The sequence below is a fragment of the Heloderma suspectum genome, chromosome 14, assembly GCF_057233095.1.
Source record: "Heloderma suspectum isolate Gila_16-S chromosome 14, 16-S_ref, whole genome shotgun sequence".
NCBI classification, from domain to species: Eukaryota; Metazoa; Chordata; class Lepidosauria; order Squamata; family Helodermatidae; genus Heloderma; species Heloderma suspectum.
In genome coordinates this window covers 2,264,109-2,281,342 of record NC_139471.1, presented here as the reverse complement: position 1 = coordinate 2,281,342, position 17,234 = coordinate 2,264,109, and the positions used below count along the sequence as shown (strand labels likewise).

At 48.0% G+C, this 17,234-nt stretch overlaps 1 protein-coding gene across 9 annotated transcripts in view; it reads left to right on the top strand.

Moving 5' to 3' along the window:
• Positions 1-16,757, top strand: part of EGFL7 (EGF like domain multiple 7) — a 36,214-nt gene extending 19,457 nt beyond the window's left edge. For 4 of the 9 annotated variants that reach the window (XM_084820790.1, XM_084820791.1, XM_084820788.1 and 1 more), the window contains exons 3-10: positions 5,844-6,034; positions 6,710-6,832; positions 7,705-7,820; positions 9,335-9,430; positions 10,658-10,822; positions 12,936-13,006; positions 13,901-14,063; positions 15,896-16,757. In XM_084820790.1, the coding sequence (XP_084676916.1) occupies positions 5,949-6,034; positions 6,710-6,832; positions 7,705-7,820; positions 9,335-9,430; positions 10,658-10,822; positions 12,936-13,006; positions 13,901-14,063; positions 15,896-15,918 (843 nt within the window). In that variant the 5' untranslated portion in view covers positions 5,844-5,948 and the 3' untranslated portion in view covers positions 15,919-16,757. Of the gene's footprint in view, positions 1-408; positions 2,266-5,843; positions 6,035-6,709; positions 6,833-7,704; positions 7,821-9,334; positions 9,431-10,657; positions 10,823-12,935; positions 13,007-13,900; positions 14,064-15,895 lie in introns of those variants that run through there. The other 5 variants (XM_084820792.1, XM_084820793.1, XM_084820795.1 and 2 more) reach the window with 5 other exon arrangements.
• The last annotated feature ends 477 nt before the right edge of the window (positions 16,758-17,234 follow it).

Genomic DNA, 17,234 nt, shown 5'->3' with positions numbered 1-17,234 from the left:
GGAGAGAAAGAAAGAGTTCCTTCCTCTTTGCAGTTTGCGGACCTCATTGTAAAAAAGAAAAGTGTATTGCTTATTTATTTTATTTATATCCCGTCTTCCTGCCCAAAAACTGCCCTTGAGGCAGCTAACACTGAAAGACAGAACTGGAAAAACCCAAAACAAAACCTTCATTACAACATAACATAAAAACAATTGAATTAAAAGCAAGGCAATGGAAGGAAGCTGTTGCTCTTGTCTCTCTCTCCAACGACAGTGCAAAACTCAGATCTGGCTAATCCAAGCCTTCCCCCCACAAACCTGAGGCCCGCCAGATGATGGGAGTTGCAGTCCGACCCATCTGGAAGGAGCCAGGTTTGTGGGGGATGAGGCTGGTTTAGTCCTTTCCATGAGATCAGTGGACAGAGAAACGGAGAGACCTGGAGGGTTTCAGCATCTCGGGTTGTGGTTACGCCGGGTGGGGGACGGGAGGAGGGCAGCCCAGGGGGTTGGTTTCTCCTGTGGGGGGGAAGTCGCCGGCCCCTCCCTCTCCTCCCAAGCCACCCAATTCGCCAAGGCGCCTGTCCGCGACTCTGAAGGAAAAGTGAGTAACGCTTCAGCCGCGGCGCGATGCGTCTTGAAAGGATGTCAGTTTCTCATGTCGGTCTCTCTCCCCCTCTCCCTTTTTTCTTCGCACCATTGGATGAATGCAGAAAAGCCAAGCCGAACAGCTACCGGAGCTGGGACAAGGGGGAAAGAGCCTGTGCTGTGGTTTCGCTTTTTGGGTTCCTCCTCTGGAACTTTGCGTGGTTATAGATACGTATATATTTGCAGCCCCCCAAAAACAACCAGAGAAGGGAGCGCAATTCTGTCCTGTGTGTGGCTGGGTGGGGGGTCCCCTGGGGCAGCGTTTGGCTTGCAGGGGCGGCGGGGAAGACCTCGGGTCTCGCAGCCTTTTCTTGCAAAGGAATGAAGGAAGCAAAGGAACAGAGGGAAGGAGAGACAGTCCCGTGCGCAGATTTAGGAGCTGCTTGAACAATGGGACTTGGGACTGGTGTTTCCCCTCCGGAGAGTCTCTCTCTGCTTCCTTCGCCGCCCCCTTCTTTTTTTGCACGGGAGATCGGAGCACACGGACGCTCGCAGCTCAAGATGCAAAGCTGCTTTTCCCCTCTATTTGAAACATTTATTAATACAAACGAGCAGGTACCTCCGCCTAGTGGCACTAAAACGCAAGTGGATTTAAACGGAGCACGAAGGAAGGCAAAGTCGGGTGTTTGTGGGTGGGGTTTCTTATAGAACGAACGCGCGCTGGGTTCCTAAGAGTCGCTGCTGCCCATGTTTGGCAGCACGCTTTGCAAATCGAAAGTACCGAGGAATCTTGTGGCGCGCGAAGGCGGTTGCATTGATTATGGCATCAGCGGGGCCGTATTGCTTTTTCTGCAGTAGATTACCGAGCCTGGCCCTCTGGAAATCGCGAACTGAGCATGCTTTACAGTTGGGCTTGGTCTCAACAACAGTCCTGTGGAGTAGACTGTCCCTCGATCCTGTCTTTTGGCATGCTGAGAGCTAGTGACTTGGGCTGGTGAAAACAATGAAGAGCACTGTGGCACCTCACAAACCAACGCATTCATCCTGCCATAAGCTTTTCCAGACTACAGCCCACTTCTTAAAATGCGTGAAATGTAATGTGAGGTTATCACTTCGTCCATCCGAGGAAGGGGACAGCATCCATGAAAGGTCACGCCGGACTAAATTTGTTAGACTTTCAGGTGCTGCAAGACCGTTATTTTTGCTGCCGCAGACGAGCGCCACTGCCTTTCCGTGGTGTGATCCCACCATCTCCCAGTTCAATCTGTGAGGCGGAGAATTAACAATGCGCTTGATTTAGGTTTTGGTTCATTTTTGGTTCTGGTGTATCTTGCTAATAGATTCTGTTGTTTATTTATTTAGTGCATTTCTAATCTGCCCAGTAACGAATGTTATGGGAAAAGCAAGCAGTTAAAGGTGCCTTCTTTTCCCCTTCTGGTAGATCTTATTTTATTAAGTCATATGCTATGTGATACTTCCCTGTCTCGAAAAGCAATCCATATTGAAGTCTTGCTTAAATGCAAGTGAGGAAGGCATATTTGAAATTGCCATATACCGAGTTAGACCATTGTGCCGTCTAGCTGTGTCTGGCAGTCTCCCTCCATGGGGTCAGGTGGGATTCTTTTGCAACCCTACTTGGAGATTATGTCAGGAATCGAACCTGGGACCTTCTGCATGCGAAGTTTGCCCTCTTCCCCTGAGGTACAGCTCTTCCTGTCTATTTCAATCTGTAGTTGGGTAATTTAAATGAAACCTAGGGTGAATAAGGTGCAGGGTTTAGGCCTCACACTCCATTTACTGCGTCGCGTGCATCCATTCGGCCTGCAACTCTTCAGGATGCAGCAACGGTCCTTCATTATGTGTTGTGGGAATGTTTTCTATTAGCCGACAACGTTCTCACTTAGTCAAAGTTGCTGATGATGAGGAATGCTGGAGATGCGAATTGGCTCCAAGTTGGATCGCACTGCTGGAATTTTATCTGCCTACCAAATAATTATGTTACTGCACTTTGATGTGTACTGAGATTTTTGGAGTCATGGAAGCACATAAAAGCGGTGGTAAAACTAGGGGTCTACACCAACCCCAAGACTCTGTTCGGACCCTGACTGGGGAAAATTGCCCAATTCAGGAGCGAGTCTGAATCCCAGGAATCCGAAGCACTGTGCTTGGAAATCAACAAACTGTAACTGTTTGTTGTTGCTGTTGTTCGACAGAATTGTATTAAATTTGCAGCCATAGTGGCCTCTTGTCAGGGAATGAAACCTGCCAAGTTTCAGACAAATAGGTGTAGGGGTTTTTGTGCTAGACTCCCTTCCATTTTGTGTTTGTTTTTAAAATAACCTTTTTACTTCCTGCCAGATTTGGATGAAAATTGCAGGCATACTTGCCTTTTCTGAAAGGATCCAGATTACCAACTTTCAGATGAATAGGTTCAGGGGTATTTGTGCAAGAGCAGCCTTGACAGTTTGGAGGTTTCCAAGAAAGGATGCGCTTCTCCCCCTATGTTCTTGTGGGCAATTGTCGAGTTTTTCCTATGTCTGCATACACCTCTTATCTCTCCGCACCCTCACCCCCAAATCTCTTTGTAGTCATGGCTATCTATCATAAACATAATACAATAAATATTATAAAACAGGTAAATTATATACTGCCAGCTGAGCATAATACTTCATAGGTTGTGGTCCACCAAAGCTTTTTTGCTGAATTGGACCGACATACCTGCGGTCTCTGTCGTCTTCTCGGATCCAGGAATCCCATGGATTCCATATTTGTTTTTCATCTCTGATAACAGCGCCATCCCATGAAGCTGACGGGTGGGAGATTCAGGACACATCAAAGGGAGTCCTTCTTCACACAGCGCAGAGTTAAACTATGGAATTCCCTTCCATAGTTTAACATCAAGATGTCGTGATGGCCACTAATTTGGTTGGCTTTAAAAGGGAGTTGGACAAATTCCTGGAGGAAAAGGCTATCAGTGGCTTCTAGTCAGGATGACTCTATGCTACCTCCAGTACCAGAGGCTGTGAGCCTATATACACCAGTTTTTTAAAAAAATATATAAATGTTCCTCCACCTCCAGGGTGGAGCATCCAGATGAGGGAATGCATGGTGCTGAGCCTTTGAAATATCCTTTGTCTGGATGCTTTGTCTTCCATACCCTGGCCATTTCCTTCTAGGTCAGATTGGCCAGTGACTGCCACCCTGTCTCCCTTTTCCTGTAGGGTGGCAACAAGTCTCTCCTGCTCGATTCATCTTGAGTGTCTCGCTCCATAGAGGAATCTTACAGTGTCCTTCGTGTCAGGCTGTAATCCTAAATGCCGATCCTAATTCAAAATTTAAATTACATTTCCTTGCTTCCTTAAAATATATCCTCGTTAGTGTTTCTTCCAAGCCATAATCACTTGCAATACAGATTTCCAGAGGGGTAGCTCTGTTAGTCCGTTGCAGCAAACCCCACAAGGAGTCTTGTGGCCCCTTCAAGACTAACAAACTTATTCTGGCATCAGCTTTCGTGGCCACTGCCCACTTCATCAGACGCATCTGCTTTGCCTTGTTTTTGCAAAAGGGTAGAATCCGTGTTCATGGAGAGACTCTATTACAGGTTTCCTTCCTTTGCAAAATTGTGCACAGTTATTGTTATCTTTGTTGTTTTTTGATAAACAGTGAATTTAGGTAATAATATGACCAGTGGTGGAGCTGGGTAATTTTAGACCCTGGACTTAATGATCTTTATTTTACTTATTTGTTACATTGAGTGCCTGGCCCAAAGTGATCCAGTGAGCTTCTTGGCTGAGTGGGGCTAGAACCCGGCTTTCCTGAGTCCCAGGCCAACACTTCAACCACTGCATCACATTGGGTCTTATTGTGTGTGTGTCTCTCTGTGTGTGTGTCTTTAGATGGCCATGTGTATTACTGCAGCTGTGAAACACACAGCCGACATTTTTCTTCCCCCTCTGCCAGCCTTCATGCCATACTTTCCAACTGCCACTACATTCCTGATATATTAGAACAACTCCTCATATGTAAGGAATTAACAGCTTATATGTTGGCTGCAGCAGAAATATTGTATGCAGAAATGTGGGGAGGACAGATAACACCATCTAGAGATGCACGGTTGGAGAAAATGTGGGACTTTGCTATGATGACAGGATTAACATATTCTATTAGAACTGCTGAAAAAAGACAAAGAGGGGCAACATTTGTAAAAAATTGGACACGCTTTATTAATTTCTGTAGGCATAAGGCAATATATCCAAATATTAAATTTTGTTTTTCAGTAACTTGATTTAGGAAGCAATCCTATGTCCTCTACACAGTGGCTGGGGGGCATGGGATATTTCGGATTCCTGGACCTGAGGCCGGAGATGCGAGCTCGTAGAGGGGTGAAAGGGGGAATGTCAGTGGGCAGGGCAGAGAGAAGAGTAGGGATGCCAGGATCCGAGTTATCCCCAGCGGTCCCCAGCCTCCTTCCGTCTCCCTCCCCGAAGCCTCCGCAGAAACGCCCGTCTAGCCAGCATGCAGGGGATACACTTACGCCTCCGAGTTCGGAGGCTTACAAGTACCCAGGGCGGATCTGATAGGGTTGCACCCTTAGTTATCTATAAATACATAAGAGAATACTGTTTTTTGGTAACTTTATGATTTAAGAGACACGTAATGTATATATAAGTGAAAGTGAAAATGTCTATATTTTATTTGTTTATTTATTTATTTCTATACTGCCCAGTAGCTGAAGCTCTCTCTCTATAACTTATTTAAGCAATTCAGAGAAGGGATGTCTGACTGATGTATATAACACTTATTGTATTACTCCAATTGTATGGTGGAAAAAAAGTTTCAGCATGACTGGATTAGGAATCATAGAATAGTAGGGTTGGAAGGGGCCTATAAGACCATTGAGTCAAACGCCCTGGAGACCAACAACATAATAATAATTTTAAAAAAACCAAGAGGCAGCAAGCAAAACCAAAACACACCATTCCTGATGTGTTGGAACAACAACAACCCTTGACCAACCCTGATTTAACAACAACAACTCTGGGCATGTGCAGTTTTGCATCTTAAACCCACTGAAATAGCAGCACCACAATGGAATAACATGGAGTTGGCTTCTGCGCCTGCTGCTCTCTGGGTGAACATTTGGGGACCCCCTGAGCTGTGGGGTCCTGAGCGTTGCCCCAAATTCCAGTCCTAGGTGCACTACTGAATACGACGCCCGATATCTTTTCCATCCCATCTGTTTCGCCAGGCTTCAGATCGCTGGCTCTTTCTGCTTCCAGGTTTGCTCGCTGATCAGGCCATCGTGGTGGTGACCTGTGCGAGTCCCCGGACGTCCTACATGCTTCACTCGAGTAGGGGATTGGCCCAGCAGAAGAGGATAGGAAATGCAGAGGGGCAGCTATCTCCTCCATGGGTTTCTCCTCTTCCTTCTTCTTGCAGTGACCAGCACGGAACGTTTCTCCCGGTCCAGGCAAGTCCTTTGCTTTTGTCCCCAGCCTGCTTGACCATTGGGGTGGTGAAGTAATTTTAGACCCTGGATTTAGGGTGCAATCCTATGCATGCTTAGACATAAAAAGTCCTACAACTCCCAGCATTCCCCAGCCAGCATGGAAAAACATCTTCCCCCATTTAGACGGCCATGTGTATTATTTCAGTTGTGAAGCCACCCACCTTTCTTCCTACATACAACACCACCATTCAGACTTTAGCAACTGCTTCTAATTTCTGATAGGTCAGAGCAAATAAAATAAAACTTTAAGGGCGCAATCATATGCATGGTTAGACAGAAAAAAGGCCTACAACTCCCAGCATGCCCCACCCAGCTGTGCTAGCTGGGGCATGCTGGGAGTTGGAGGCCTTTTTTCCTGTCTAAACATACATAGGATTGCACCTAAAACGGCTATGACCTCGGGATCAGGGGGCGGGATCCGAGCTGGGATCATTGCTCCTCCCCCTCGCAGCCTCTGCCGGGAGAGCGAGCCATGCTGGCTTTGGAGGATGGGCCTTTTTGTCCGACACATCTGGAAGGCAGCTGGTTGTGCAGTAGGAGGCCAAATCTCAGACTCTGGGCATACACCACCCAGCTCCGTTGCCTTGGGGCTCACGCCGTGCTGTCTGACACTGTGCTGGGATGGCTTGTTCACAGGAACAGAGTGTGCTCCGTGGAGGTGAAAAGCCACTCTGTGTCTTACCTCGTATCTCACGTCCAGCCCGTCTACCAGCCCTACCTCACCTTGTGCCAGGGGTCCAGGCTTTGCAGCACGTACAGGTATGGAGCAATTCCTGTTCTAGAGAAGTGGGGAAACTCTGCACATATTAATGCTGAACAGGAATTATGATATTATTTATTAACTTTTTTTTTCTGTCCCGAATCTCCTGCCAAATCAATTTCGTTGGCTGACCCCGGGGAGGTCTTTTGTTATGTGAGAGGCAGAACAAACCTTCTCCCTGTCTAATTCTCTGTCCATGCATCATTTTATAAATGTCTGTCCTGGTTTTCCTCTTGGTCATCTTTTTTCTAGGGATGAATGGATTTTGTTAAATCTGTTCTGTCTGTGTTTTGGGGATTGTCAGGCGTCTTTCGTTCTGTCTTCCACTAATTGATGGAATCAGATATTTTTAACCAGAATTTTGTTCTACTTGTGCTAATTTGGATTAGCGCTTTTTTGCATTAGCACCAATGTGCATTTGCCCAAATGCGCTAATCTGCATTCCTCAATGTGAATGACTGCTAATGCACATTAACTAATTTTGCGCAGGTGTGCATTAGCGTTACAGTGCATTAGTGCTAATGTTCTAATGCACATTGGCACTAATGCAATGAGCAGATATCTCCTCCCGCCCGTGAAAAACTGGTCCACAAGTCCACGGAATCTGCATGACTCGCAAAAAGCCGGTCCGTTGCAGGCTCTGCAGGTCATATGCAGAGAACTCAGATCTTGTTTGAATCCACTGCAGATTTCTCTGACATCCCTACTTTTTTCTAAGCTAGAAAACTCCAGACGCTTTAGCTTTTCCTCGTAGGGGCTTGCTCTAGCCCCTCGATCAGTTTGGTTGCCTTTTTCTTCTGGAAATGGATTTTTCTTTAAAGTACTTGCAAGCCCTGATTGCTAAATCCTTTTTCTGTTACCATGTTTGCAGAACTACCTACAGGATTGCACAGCGCCAGGCATATCGGAAGGTTTCTCAGCCAGCGTACGGATGTTGTCCTGGGTGGAGATGGGTGAATGGCCCCTCCCAGTTTGGATGCAGTATAGGTAAGCCTCTTATCTATGTATATAATAACAAAAGATGTCTGTCTGTCCATCTGCACTATAGTGCCAAGATCGTGAAACCTAGACACCTGAAACTTGGCATGCATACTAAGTGAACCTTAAGGGTGTGCACCCTGGGGTTGTTTTGTTCTTTAAATGCGTTAATTAATTGTAATTAATTTAACTGTTTCCATGTGGTTGCAAACTGCAGTGACACCTTCAACCACTAGCTGGCAGACTTCCCAAAGTAGTGCATAGCTTTGCAATCCGTACAGTTTGAAGCCAAGGTCGATTAGGAGGCCGAGGAGCGTAGGGATACACCTGACCCCTCCCCACCCCCGTGGGGCAGCCCCCTCCTCAGGGGAATGGACAGACCCCTCCCTCAGCCGTCTATATGGCATCCCATGGCATGGGCGTACCAACGGGCCTGGATACGCTAAGATGGGGCAGGCATAATGTGTCCAACTCTGAAGCTGTGGAAGTTTGCTGGAAGGCTTCACTATTTCAAACTAAGGGTATTCCAACCCATGAGAAGCTAGTAAAATATAAGAACCTTTTTGGCTGGACAGGTTAAAGCTGTTCTTGTCCTGGGTAATCCAAAATCTTGTCCCACCAGCATTGTAGGTTTAAAAAAAGAGAAAAGAAAGAAATATTAAGTGCAGATTCCTTTGGTGCAGTATGGGCAAAACCACACTAATGCGGCACCTCTGAATAGTTTTCCCATGTGGAACAAATTTTGATTGAAGAGGGCTCAAGTGAAGACTCTGCGTGGTTTTGTTGCCCCTTGTAAGCGGTTCAAAATAAATCAGAAAACGAAAATGAAACCTAATCAAATGAAATACCGTCTCTTGCTCAATATGAAATATGACCCCTTTTCAAGATGATCTTTGATATTAAGTTCTTTTTGATTTATGGGTCTAGATGTTTCATGTGTCTTTTAAAGATAAATGTGCATACTCTGTATGTGTACTGTTCTGGGTGGTTTTTTGCGCAGTAATTTTTCATTTTTAAGGGTTGTTTTATTCTTAGATGTTTTGTCCGTTGAACAATGTTGTTCTGCTTATATCTTTCATGTTTCTACTTTTGAACAACAGGAAAAAACAACAACACATTTTTGGTTGTCTCTTGTTTACAGCTGTTGATGTTTCAGTCTTTTTCACAAAAATAGTTGGAGCCATTTTGCTTCAATTCTGCTTAGCTAGAGAGCGCGTGTCATTTTATTTTGTTTCATTTTCTGATTATTTCCCATTCTTTACATGTGTGTTACGTAGCGTGCCCCTCAGGAAGGATTCCCGAAATGTGTTGCACCTACCAATATTTTTTCTTTCTGCATCCAGAGTTTCCTTCCCCATTTCCCCCCCTTGTTTGTGGTGCCACCTTCTTTTTGGTCATCTATTTTGCGAAGCGACACATTGTTTTAGGAAAGGCAGCATTTCAGCGATAAAATACGGGAGCGAACATTAAGGAAACTAACCTTCTGCCTGTGTCGCAGCTGTAACTGTGCACGTCTCTTGCAGCGGTCTGCTGGCCACCGTGTCAAAATGGGGGCCGGTGCCTCCTCCCTAACAAGTGTGTCTGCCCTTCCGGATGGACAGGAAGGGGCTGCCTAACAGGTAAAAGCCCACCCTTTCTGGCGCTTTCAGACTTTTCATTGTTTATTATTTATTATTGCATTTCTCCCCCACCTTTGTCCCTGTTGCAAGGAGCCCAAGGCGGCTCACGTGCTCCTCCTCCTCTCCACTGTCCTCCCAACAGCCCTGTGAGGGAGGTGAGGCTGAGAGTCAGGGACCGGCCCAGAGTCACCCAGTGAGCTTCCAGTCTGAGTGTGGACTTGAACTCGGGTCTCCCCAGCCCTAGTCCAACACTGTAACAACTAGGTGACTGCCTCTCTGCTATCCCTCCCGTGGCAGGCAAAAGACATTTTTATGGGGGCAGGCCATTGACATATGAGCTGATCTGATGCTGACACAGATTCTGTTGGGTTGGATGCTGTCTTTTGTATTGTTCCATTTTTTAAAACTGTGTTTTTAATCTATTTGTTTTTACGCTTGTTTTCACCAAGGGCGCATTCCTAGGTGTGTTTAGACAGAAAAACGTCCCACAGCTTCCACTATGGCTGGCTGGGGCATGCTGGGAGTTGTAGGACCTTTTCCTGTCCAAACCTGCATTGGATTGCGCCCTAAGTTCATCTTCGTCTTGGTTTTATTACTGTTCACCGCCTGGAGCCCCATTTTGGGGGTGGAAAGGCGGGGTATAAATCAAATAAACAAACACACCAACTTGAAGCAAACCTGGAAAGTTCCTCGACTTGGCGGGCGGAGGGAGGGAGATAAAATGCAGGCAATCAGCAGCAAGTCAGGCTCCCAGAGGGAAGCCAGGGTGGCGGTGGAAACCCCCTCGCAACGGTCGGAGGGGAAAGCGCAGCACCCAGTGTATCAGCAGGTACCTGGCCAGCAGCACAGGTGACTGGAAGTAGAAGGGAGTGTAGCCAAGACACAAAATCTGGCTGGTAAACAGACGCTGAGAGCACCGCAGCTCTTGCCGGCTTGGCTGGGCGTGGGAAACGTCAGGTAACACCCCACCTGCTCTCTGGGCCCCGAGCTGACTTCACACGGCCCCTGCTCGGCCGTTTCAAGGTTCAGCAAGGGGACGCCACCATTTCCTTGTGGTTCATGCGGCCAACGGAGCTCTGGCCAGCCTCCCACCCTGCCTGAACTCAGTGCAGACAAGCCCTGGAAGGGGGCGTTGAAGGGGCCTGCTCCGCCCTGCTTTCTTGGACGAGCGGATCGCTCCTCCAGGGCGGTGTCCCCAAAGGCCTTTTTTGTCCTGTGGGTTTTCAGACGTGGACGAATGTGTCGGAGGGAGACACGGCTGCAGCCAGGTTTGCCGCAACGTGGCGGGCAGCTATCGCTGTGCCTGCCGGAGAGGGTACGAGCTCCACGAGGATGGGAAAACGTGCCAGGCATTGGAAGTGCCCACCGACGCCTCCATCGCTGCTGGCCTGGGTAAGTTTGGTGTCCGTCAAGTGAATGTCTTTGGGCCGTGTGTATTGCGGAAAGCGTCAGGCCTGGAATTTGCACGCTCGATCGTGGCTGATGGATGGCGCTCAAGGAAAGAGAGAGACCCGTTCTCCTGGGTTGTCTAACCCTAAGACAGGGGTACCGAACTTTAAAGCCACTCCCCTGGGGCTTCTCAAATGGCCACACCCCTTCCCCTGGCCACACACCCCTTTTGGTTCTTTCCAGTGGTGTAGTGGATCCAAGGCTCGCAGGGTGAATGCATCAGGACGTTTCTGTTAGCAGGGACACTGACGTCACCTTTTCCCTGCCCCTGGCGGACTTCCCTGCTCCCTCAGAGCTGAGCTGCAATTCTCACAGTAGTTGGGAGGTGGGGTGGGGATAAATCCCCCCCTATGTAGTTCCTTGTTGTAATGCAAAGTATTTTGGGGAGGTTTGCTCTTGAAGGGGCAATTCAGACCCATCAGCCTTACAAAAGACCTGCTCCTGGTGGAGACGAAAACCTCAAGCACCGGTTTGTTGATCTGGATCAACACAGATGCCCGCAATTTTTGGACTCTCCTTGGAGAGAGAGTCAGGAGAGTCACGGCTATGGGGAGAGTCAGGATGAGAACCTGCATTTCCAAATTGACTGCTAGACCACTGGCTGTTTCCTAGGCTTTGTTCACTCCCTCCACCCCCACCCCCCATTTTCTCAAAGGTTGAAATGCCTCTCCTAAGGCTGAGTCACTGGCAGTAGGAGCTTTAAGCGAGAATGTACTGGTATTTTTGCCCTGCCCCTTTTGCCTTTGGCTCCACCCACTGCTGGAACGCGGCTCCCGAGAGCTTCTCCGGAATGGAATTTGGCCTTCGGGCCATGAGAGGTTCAGCAGCTCCAGCCTAAGAGGTGTGAAGCAGCAGCATCCCTGCATTTCACCTTCATCGCCCCAGCGAGATCCAGGAGCCCTGGAGGAGGAGCGCCGCCCCAAGGCTGACCGCAGCTCATTATTACTTTTGGTACGCGCTGTGCCACTTCAAACTCGTACCGTGAGTAATAATGCGCAGCGGAGCAGCACCTGCGCCGGACAGATGTGGCGGAGCTGCGCATCAGTGCACACGTGGCGGAACCTTGCATCGTCTCCAAAATCTGCAGCCTGCCGAGGAGAATACTGCCCGCCCCCACCCCACGTCAACAGTAACTGGTAGAGGTGTGCACCGACATCCCCCGTGTGCCAGCTCAGACCCTGCTTTGGTGCTAGGAAAATGGGCTGTCTGCTCGGACTGATTCGGAGGTTCTCCAAAAAGGATGCTCTTAGCGCCCTTTGTTTGTTTATGTCTTATGTTCAGGGAGGGGAGGCCAGGGGTCCCCAACCTTTGCTGGTCAGTGGGCACATTTGGAATGTTTGTTCATTCATTCATTCATTATTATATTTATCTCCTGTTTTTCCTCCAAGGAGCCCGAAGCAGCATATGTGATCCTACTCCTCTCCCTTTTATCCTCACAACCACCCTGTGAGGTAGGTTAGGTGGAGAGCCAGTAACTGGACCAAAGTTTACCCAGGTTAGTTTTTGGACTGGGACTCAGGAGACCGGTTCTAGTCCTCCCTTGGCCATGAAGTTTACTGGGTGACTTTGGGCCAGTCACTGACTCTCAGCTTAGCCTACCTCACAGGGTTGTTGTGAGGACAAAATAGAGAATTAGGAGCCTTGGGGTCTTTGCAAGATGAAAAAAAGGTGGGCTATAACTGTAATAAATTTATTATTTTAGAGGTCTAGTTCTAGATTATTATGGCTGTTTGATTGATTCCTGTTCTATTTATTGTCTAGCATTATACTGTATTTTATTCTTTTAAATATTTGTAGTGTATTTTACATTTTAGCTGTGTTTTGAAGTGGCATTTTAATGTTTTAACTGGCTGTAATCCACCCAGAGAACATTAATTATTAGGCAGATTAGAAATGTACTAAATAATAAGTAAATAAATATTCCAAAGGTGCCCACGGACCTGTTGGGAAACCCTTGACCTCTTAGTCCCTGGCCATGTTCAACCTCTGGTTTTGTTCAGGGAATCCAGAGTGCCCTCTTACAAGAGTCCTCACTCACACTTCTTTTGTTTGTCAGCTGGAACCTCCAACCCATTGGTGGAAGATGAAGTGAAGGAGCTGAAAAACAGAATGGCAGTGTTGGAAGAGGTGAGCACAGGGTGCGTGTCTCTGTGTGTGTGTTACCCAGTAAGCCAGCTTTCCTTGCAACATGGTGCCCTCCAAATGTGTTGGACTACAACTTCCAGCACCCCCCACCATTGGTTATGCCAAGTGGGGCTGATGGGAATTGCAGTGCAACAACACCTGGAGGACCCCAAGTTGCCCATCTGTGCTTTACAGAGTCATGAGACTCTGTTTTCTTTGCTGCAACAGACTATAGCATGCCTACCAAAAATTGTTCTTAACCTTGTGATTTGCAGGATTTGGCCACTGGGGTTTTCTCAAAGCAACCACTGGAGTTTTTCTCTTTGTTGTCAGCAGCAGCTACACAGGTGTGCAAACCAGTCAGGGGTGTTGACAGGCCCTTAAAAGATTTGGGCCTGGGCCCCTAGGTGACAAACCTTTATATACAAAATCCTATCTATATGTACACATTTAGAAAAAATTATGAGGATGTATTTAAGTTTCACAGGAGGCAAAAGCAGCCAATTAATTCCACATCCAAATGGTCTCAAATAAAATAAAATATTCAATTGAATTTTCTCCATGCCCCAGATCATCCAAAACCAATGGAGAAGTCCCCCCGCCCCCCCGCCCAGGGTTAATGGCCATGCAGGGAGATATTTCTTGGGGTCTGTGCTGCAGCATCTGGGGAGGGGACTCAACTCTCCCCTCCCCAGCTGCAACCCCCCCTTGAAAATTGCCCCCTGCATGGCAATTAAGCTGAGGAAAAAACCCTTCTATTGGCAACGTTGGACACTCGGGGCACTGTGAAATAGATTCGGGGCTTATGCCTGGCAATACCCCTGCAGTCAGCCATTAGGGGAAAAAACCATTGTCCCTCCTTACCCATCACTTCTCTTTGTTTCCCTTTCTTCGTAGAAATTTCAGCGTGCCTTGGCCCCGTTTCTCAGACTGGAAACTCCAGGCATGGAGGGCACCATCATGGACCCCATCAGCCTGCTTGTCCACTCTGTGCAACAGCTGGACAGGATAGATTCGCTCAGCGAGCAGATCTCCTTTCTGGAGGAGAAGCTGGAGACGTGTAAGTGGCAAGAACAGGGGACTGGGCCTCCCTTACACACAGCCCAGGCTTTCTTTTCCTCACCCTTTCCTGCATAGTAACACTGGGAACAGCTGTAGCTCCGTGGTACATCTTGCATTCAAAAAATCCCAGGTTTGATTCCCAGCAGCCTCTCCAGGTAGGGCAGGAAAAACCCTGCCTGAAATCCCGGAGAACTGTTGCTGCCAGTCAGTGTCAACAATACCGGGTTAGATGGACTGAGGGTCTTAGAAGATGTAAGGCAGCTTCCGATATTCCTATTTAAATCATCTCTTTACTCAGAACCATGAGGACTAGAATCTTGCTTTATTTTTTAAGGAAAGGGCTGCATCTCATTGGTAGAGCCCCTGCTCTGCAGGCAGGAGGTCCTAGGTTCAGTTCCCCGGCAGCATCTCCAGGTAGGGCTGGAAAAACTCCTGCCCAAAACCCTGGAGAGCCATTGCTGCCAGTCAGTGCCAACAGTATTGGGCTGGATGGACCAAGGGACTGACTCGGTTTAAGGCAGCTTCCTGTGTTCCTGTCCCCTTACGATTCCTTACAAACTCCTACTGAACTGGCTTTGGCTAAATCAGGGGTGTTGAACCTCTTTCAGCCCGAGGACTGAATTTCATTTCTAAGACACTGTCAGGAGCTGCGTTCCAGTGGTAGGCAGGGCCAAAGTCGAAGGGGTGGTGGCAAAGGCAAAAGGGGCTGGGGCCGAAAAAATGCCAGCATATTGTAGGTTGAAGCTCCTCCTGGCAATAACAAAGCCTTAGGAGAGGCATTTTGACATAAGAACCTAAGAGCCCTGCTGGATCAGACCAAGGGCCCATCCAGTCCAGTGTTCTGTTCACACAGTGGCCGACCAGCTGTCGACCAGGAACCCACAAGCGGGGCATGAGCGCAACAGCACCCTCCCGCCCACGTTCCCCAGCCACTGGTGTACATTGGCACGCTGCCTCTGGTACTGGAGATAGCATAGAGCCATCAGGACTAGTAGCCACTGATCGCCTTCTCCATGGATTTGTCTAACTCCCTTTTAAAGCTACCCAAGCTGGTGGCCATCACTACATCTTGTGGAAGTAAATCCTATAATTTAACTGCACTGTGTGAAGAAGCCCTTCCTTTGATCTGTCCTGCATCTCCCACCATTCAGCTCCATGGGATGACCCTATTGGGTTCTAGTATTTTGAGATAGGGAGAAAAATGTCTCCCTATGCACTTTCTCCACACCTTGCATAATTTTGCACACCTCTGTCATGCCTCCCCTTGCCCTCCTTTCCCAAGATAAGCAATCCCAGCTGTTGTAAGCTTCTCTCACAGGGGAGATGCTCCAGCCCCTTGATCATTTAGTTGCCCTTTTCTGCACTCTTAAAATGGGGACAATACTGCAGAAAAGTCAGGACACCACTGAACCATTGGTGCAGGGGGAAAGGCGCGTGGCCATCTGCAGAACTTCAGGCCAGATTGGAATCCCAACCCCAGGATTTGGCCCGTGGGCCTGAGGCGCTACCCCTGATTTATGCAAACTAGCAAGACAGTTCTCTTTCCTGGAAGGGCAGAATTTAGGAATGATGGGTGCAGAAGTCCAACAGGGCACCTGGTTGGGGAAGGCTGTGTTATACATGGTAGCTGGCTATTCACCTAGAGTAAGCATAGTACCCCTTATCCTCACAATGACTTTGCGAGGTAGGTCAAGAGGAGAGGTGAGTGACCAGCACTGCATCAGCCAGTGAACTCAGTGGCTGAACCGGAGTCCGGGTCTGACCACTGGCTCTCCAGCCAGAAGGGCGTGTTGCAGTGATGACTTTGATGTCTTTTATATCTCTGTGCAGGCTCATGTAAGAATGAACGTTGAGGAAGGAAGGAGAAGGAAGAAAAGAAAGAAAGAGAGAGAGGAAGGAAGGAAGGAAGGAAGGAAGGAAGGAAGGAAGAGAAAGAAAAAGGCTTGTAGCCCTTTTCCCTGGTGCATCCAGCTGTATTGTAAAGTGTGTCTCAACTGAGCTGCAGCCAATACCTGTCCTGGAACCTAAGCAAAGCAATTCCACATGAAGTGTGGAATTAAAAGGCCCAGACTGCTCCACGGGCCATGAGCCACGTTGCAGTCGCCATTTTCACCAAAACGCTACTGCAGAAACCCAAGGTATCTCATTAATCCAGCAACCGGCTCCTAATAATAAGGGAGATGCTCTCAGCTCTCTCGCTGCACCGTGGTACAAGGCATTGAAGGCGCCCGCAGATCCAAATGGCCACTCTTCAAATTACTGCGGCGGGGTGTGTGTGTCACACTTTGTGCGAGGACCGAGGACCTATCTCCACGAGCAGTTTTAGGTGAGGTTCATAAGTAAAATGCACCCTTTTTACCATCTCGTCTACCAGGGTTTCTTTTTTTCCCCTGGTTGAAGAAAAATCTGTACGATGCCCTCACAAAAGGAAAACAGGTCCACTCCCATCCTGTTACCCCCATCTCAATAATTAGGGCAGGCTGGGCTACAACTCCCGGCCAGGGTTGCTGGGAGTTGGGAGTCCAACACATCCCCAGTTGGGGGGAAGGTTGATGTAGAAAGAATGTAATTAAATGGTACAATTGCTCCCTCTTCTGTAGTACTTCAGAGACTCAAAGCCAGTAACCCAGGTGTCCTATGGTGATTTTTTTTAAAAGAAAATGTTTCAATAAACCTACATTTATGAGAACAGAAGCTCACGCCTCCTCTTTGTGCAACAGACAGGGAGTTCCAGTTTGCTTTGGGGATTATATTGCCCTCATTTTCTTTGGAAATCTGCACAATTCATTTTTAAGGACGATTCCATATCCCCTCCCCGCACTGCCCCCATCCTGTACAGCAGGTTAGGCCAATTCTGGCCCTCCAGATGTTTTGGCCTACAACTCCCATCAGCCTGAGCCAGGATAGCCGATAAGGGATAATGGGTGGTGTAGTCCAAAACGTCTGGAAGGCCACAAGTTGCCCACTTCTGCTGTAGAAGCTGCACATCGTAGATTCTTGATCCCTTTCAGGACAAACAAAAGAATAGCGTGAACTAGTATACATAATACGGTGCATTATTAACATGCGGAATTCATTATAAGGTGGCCTGCACTCCTATATGCACTGAATGCAGTGGGCTTGCTTCTGAGTAGACCTATCCAGGATTACAGTGTAATGGCTCATAAAA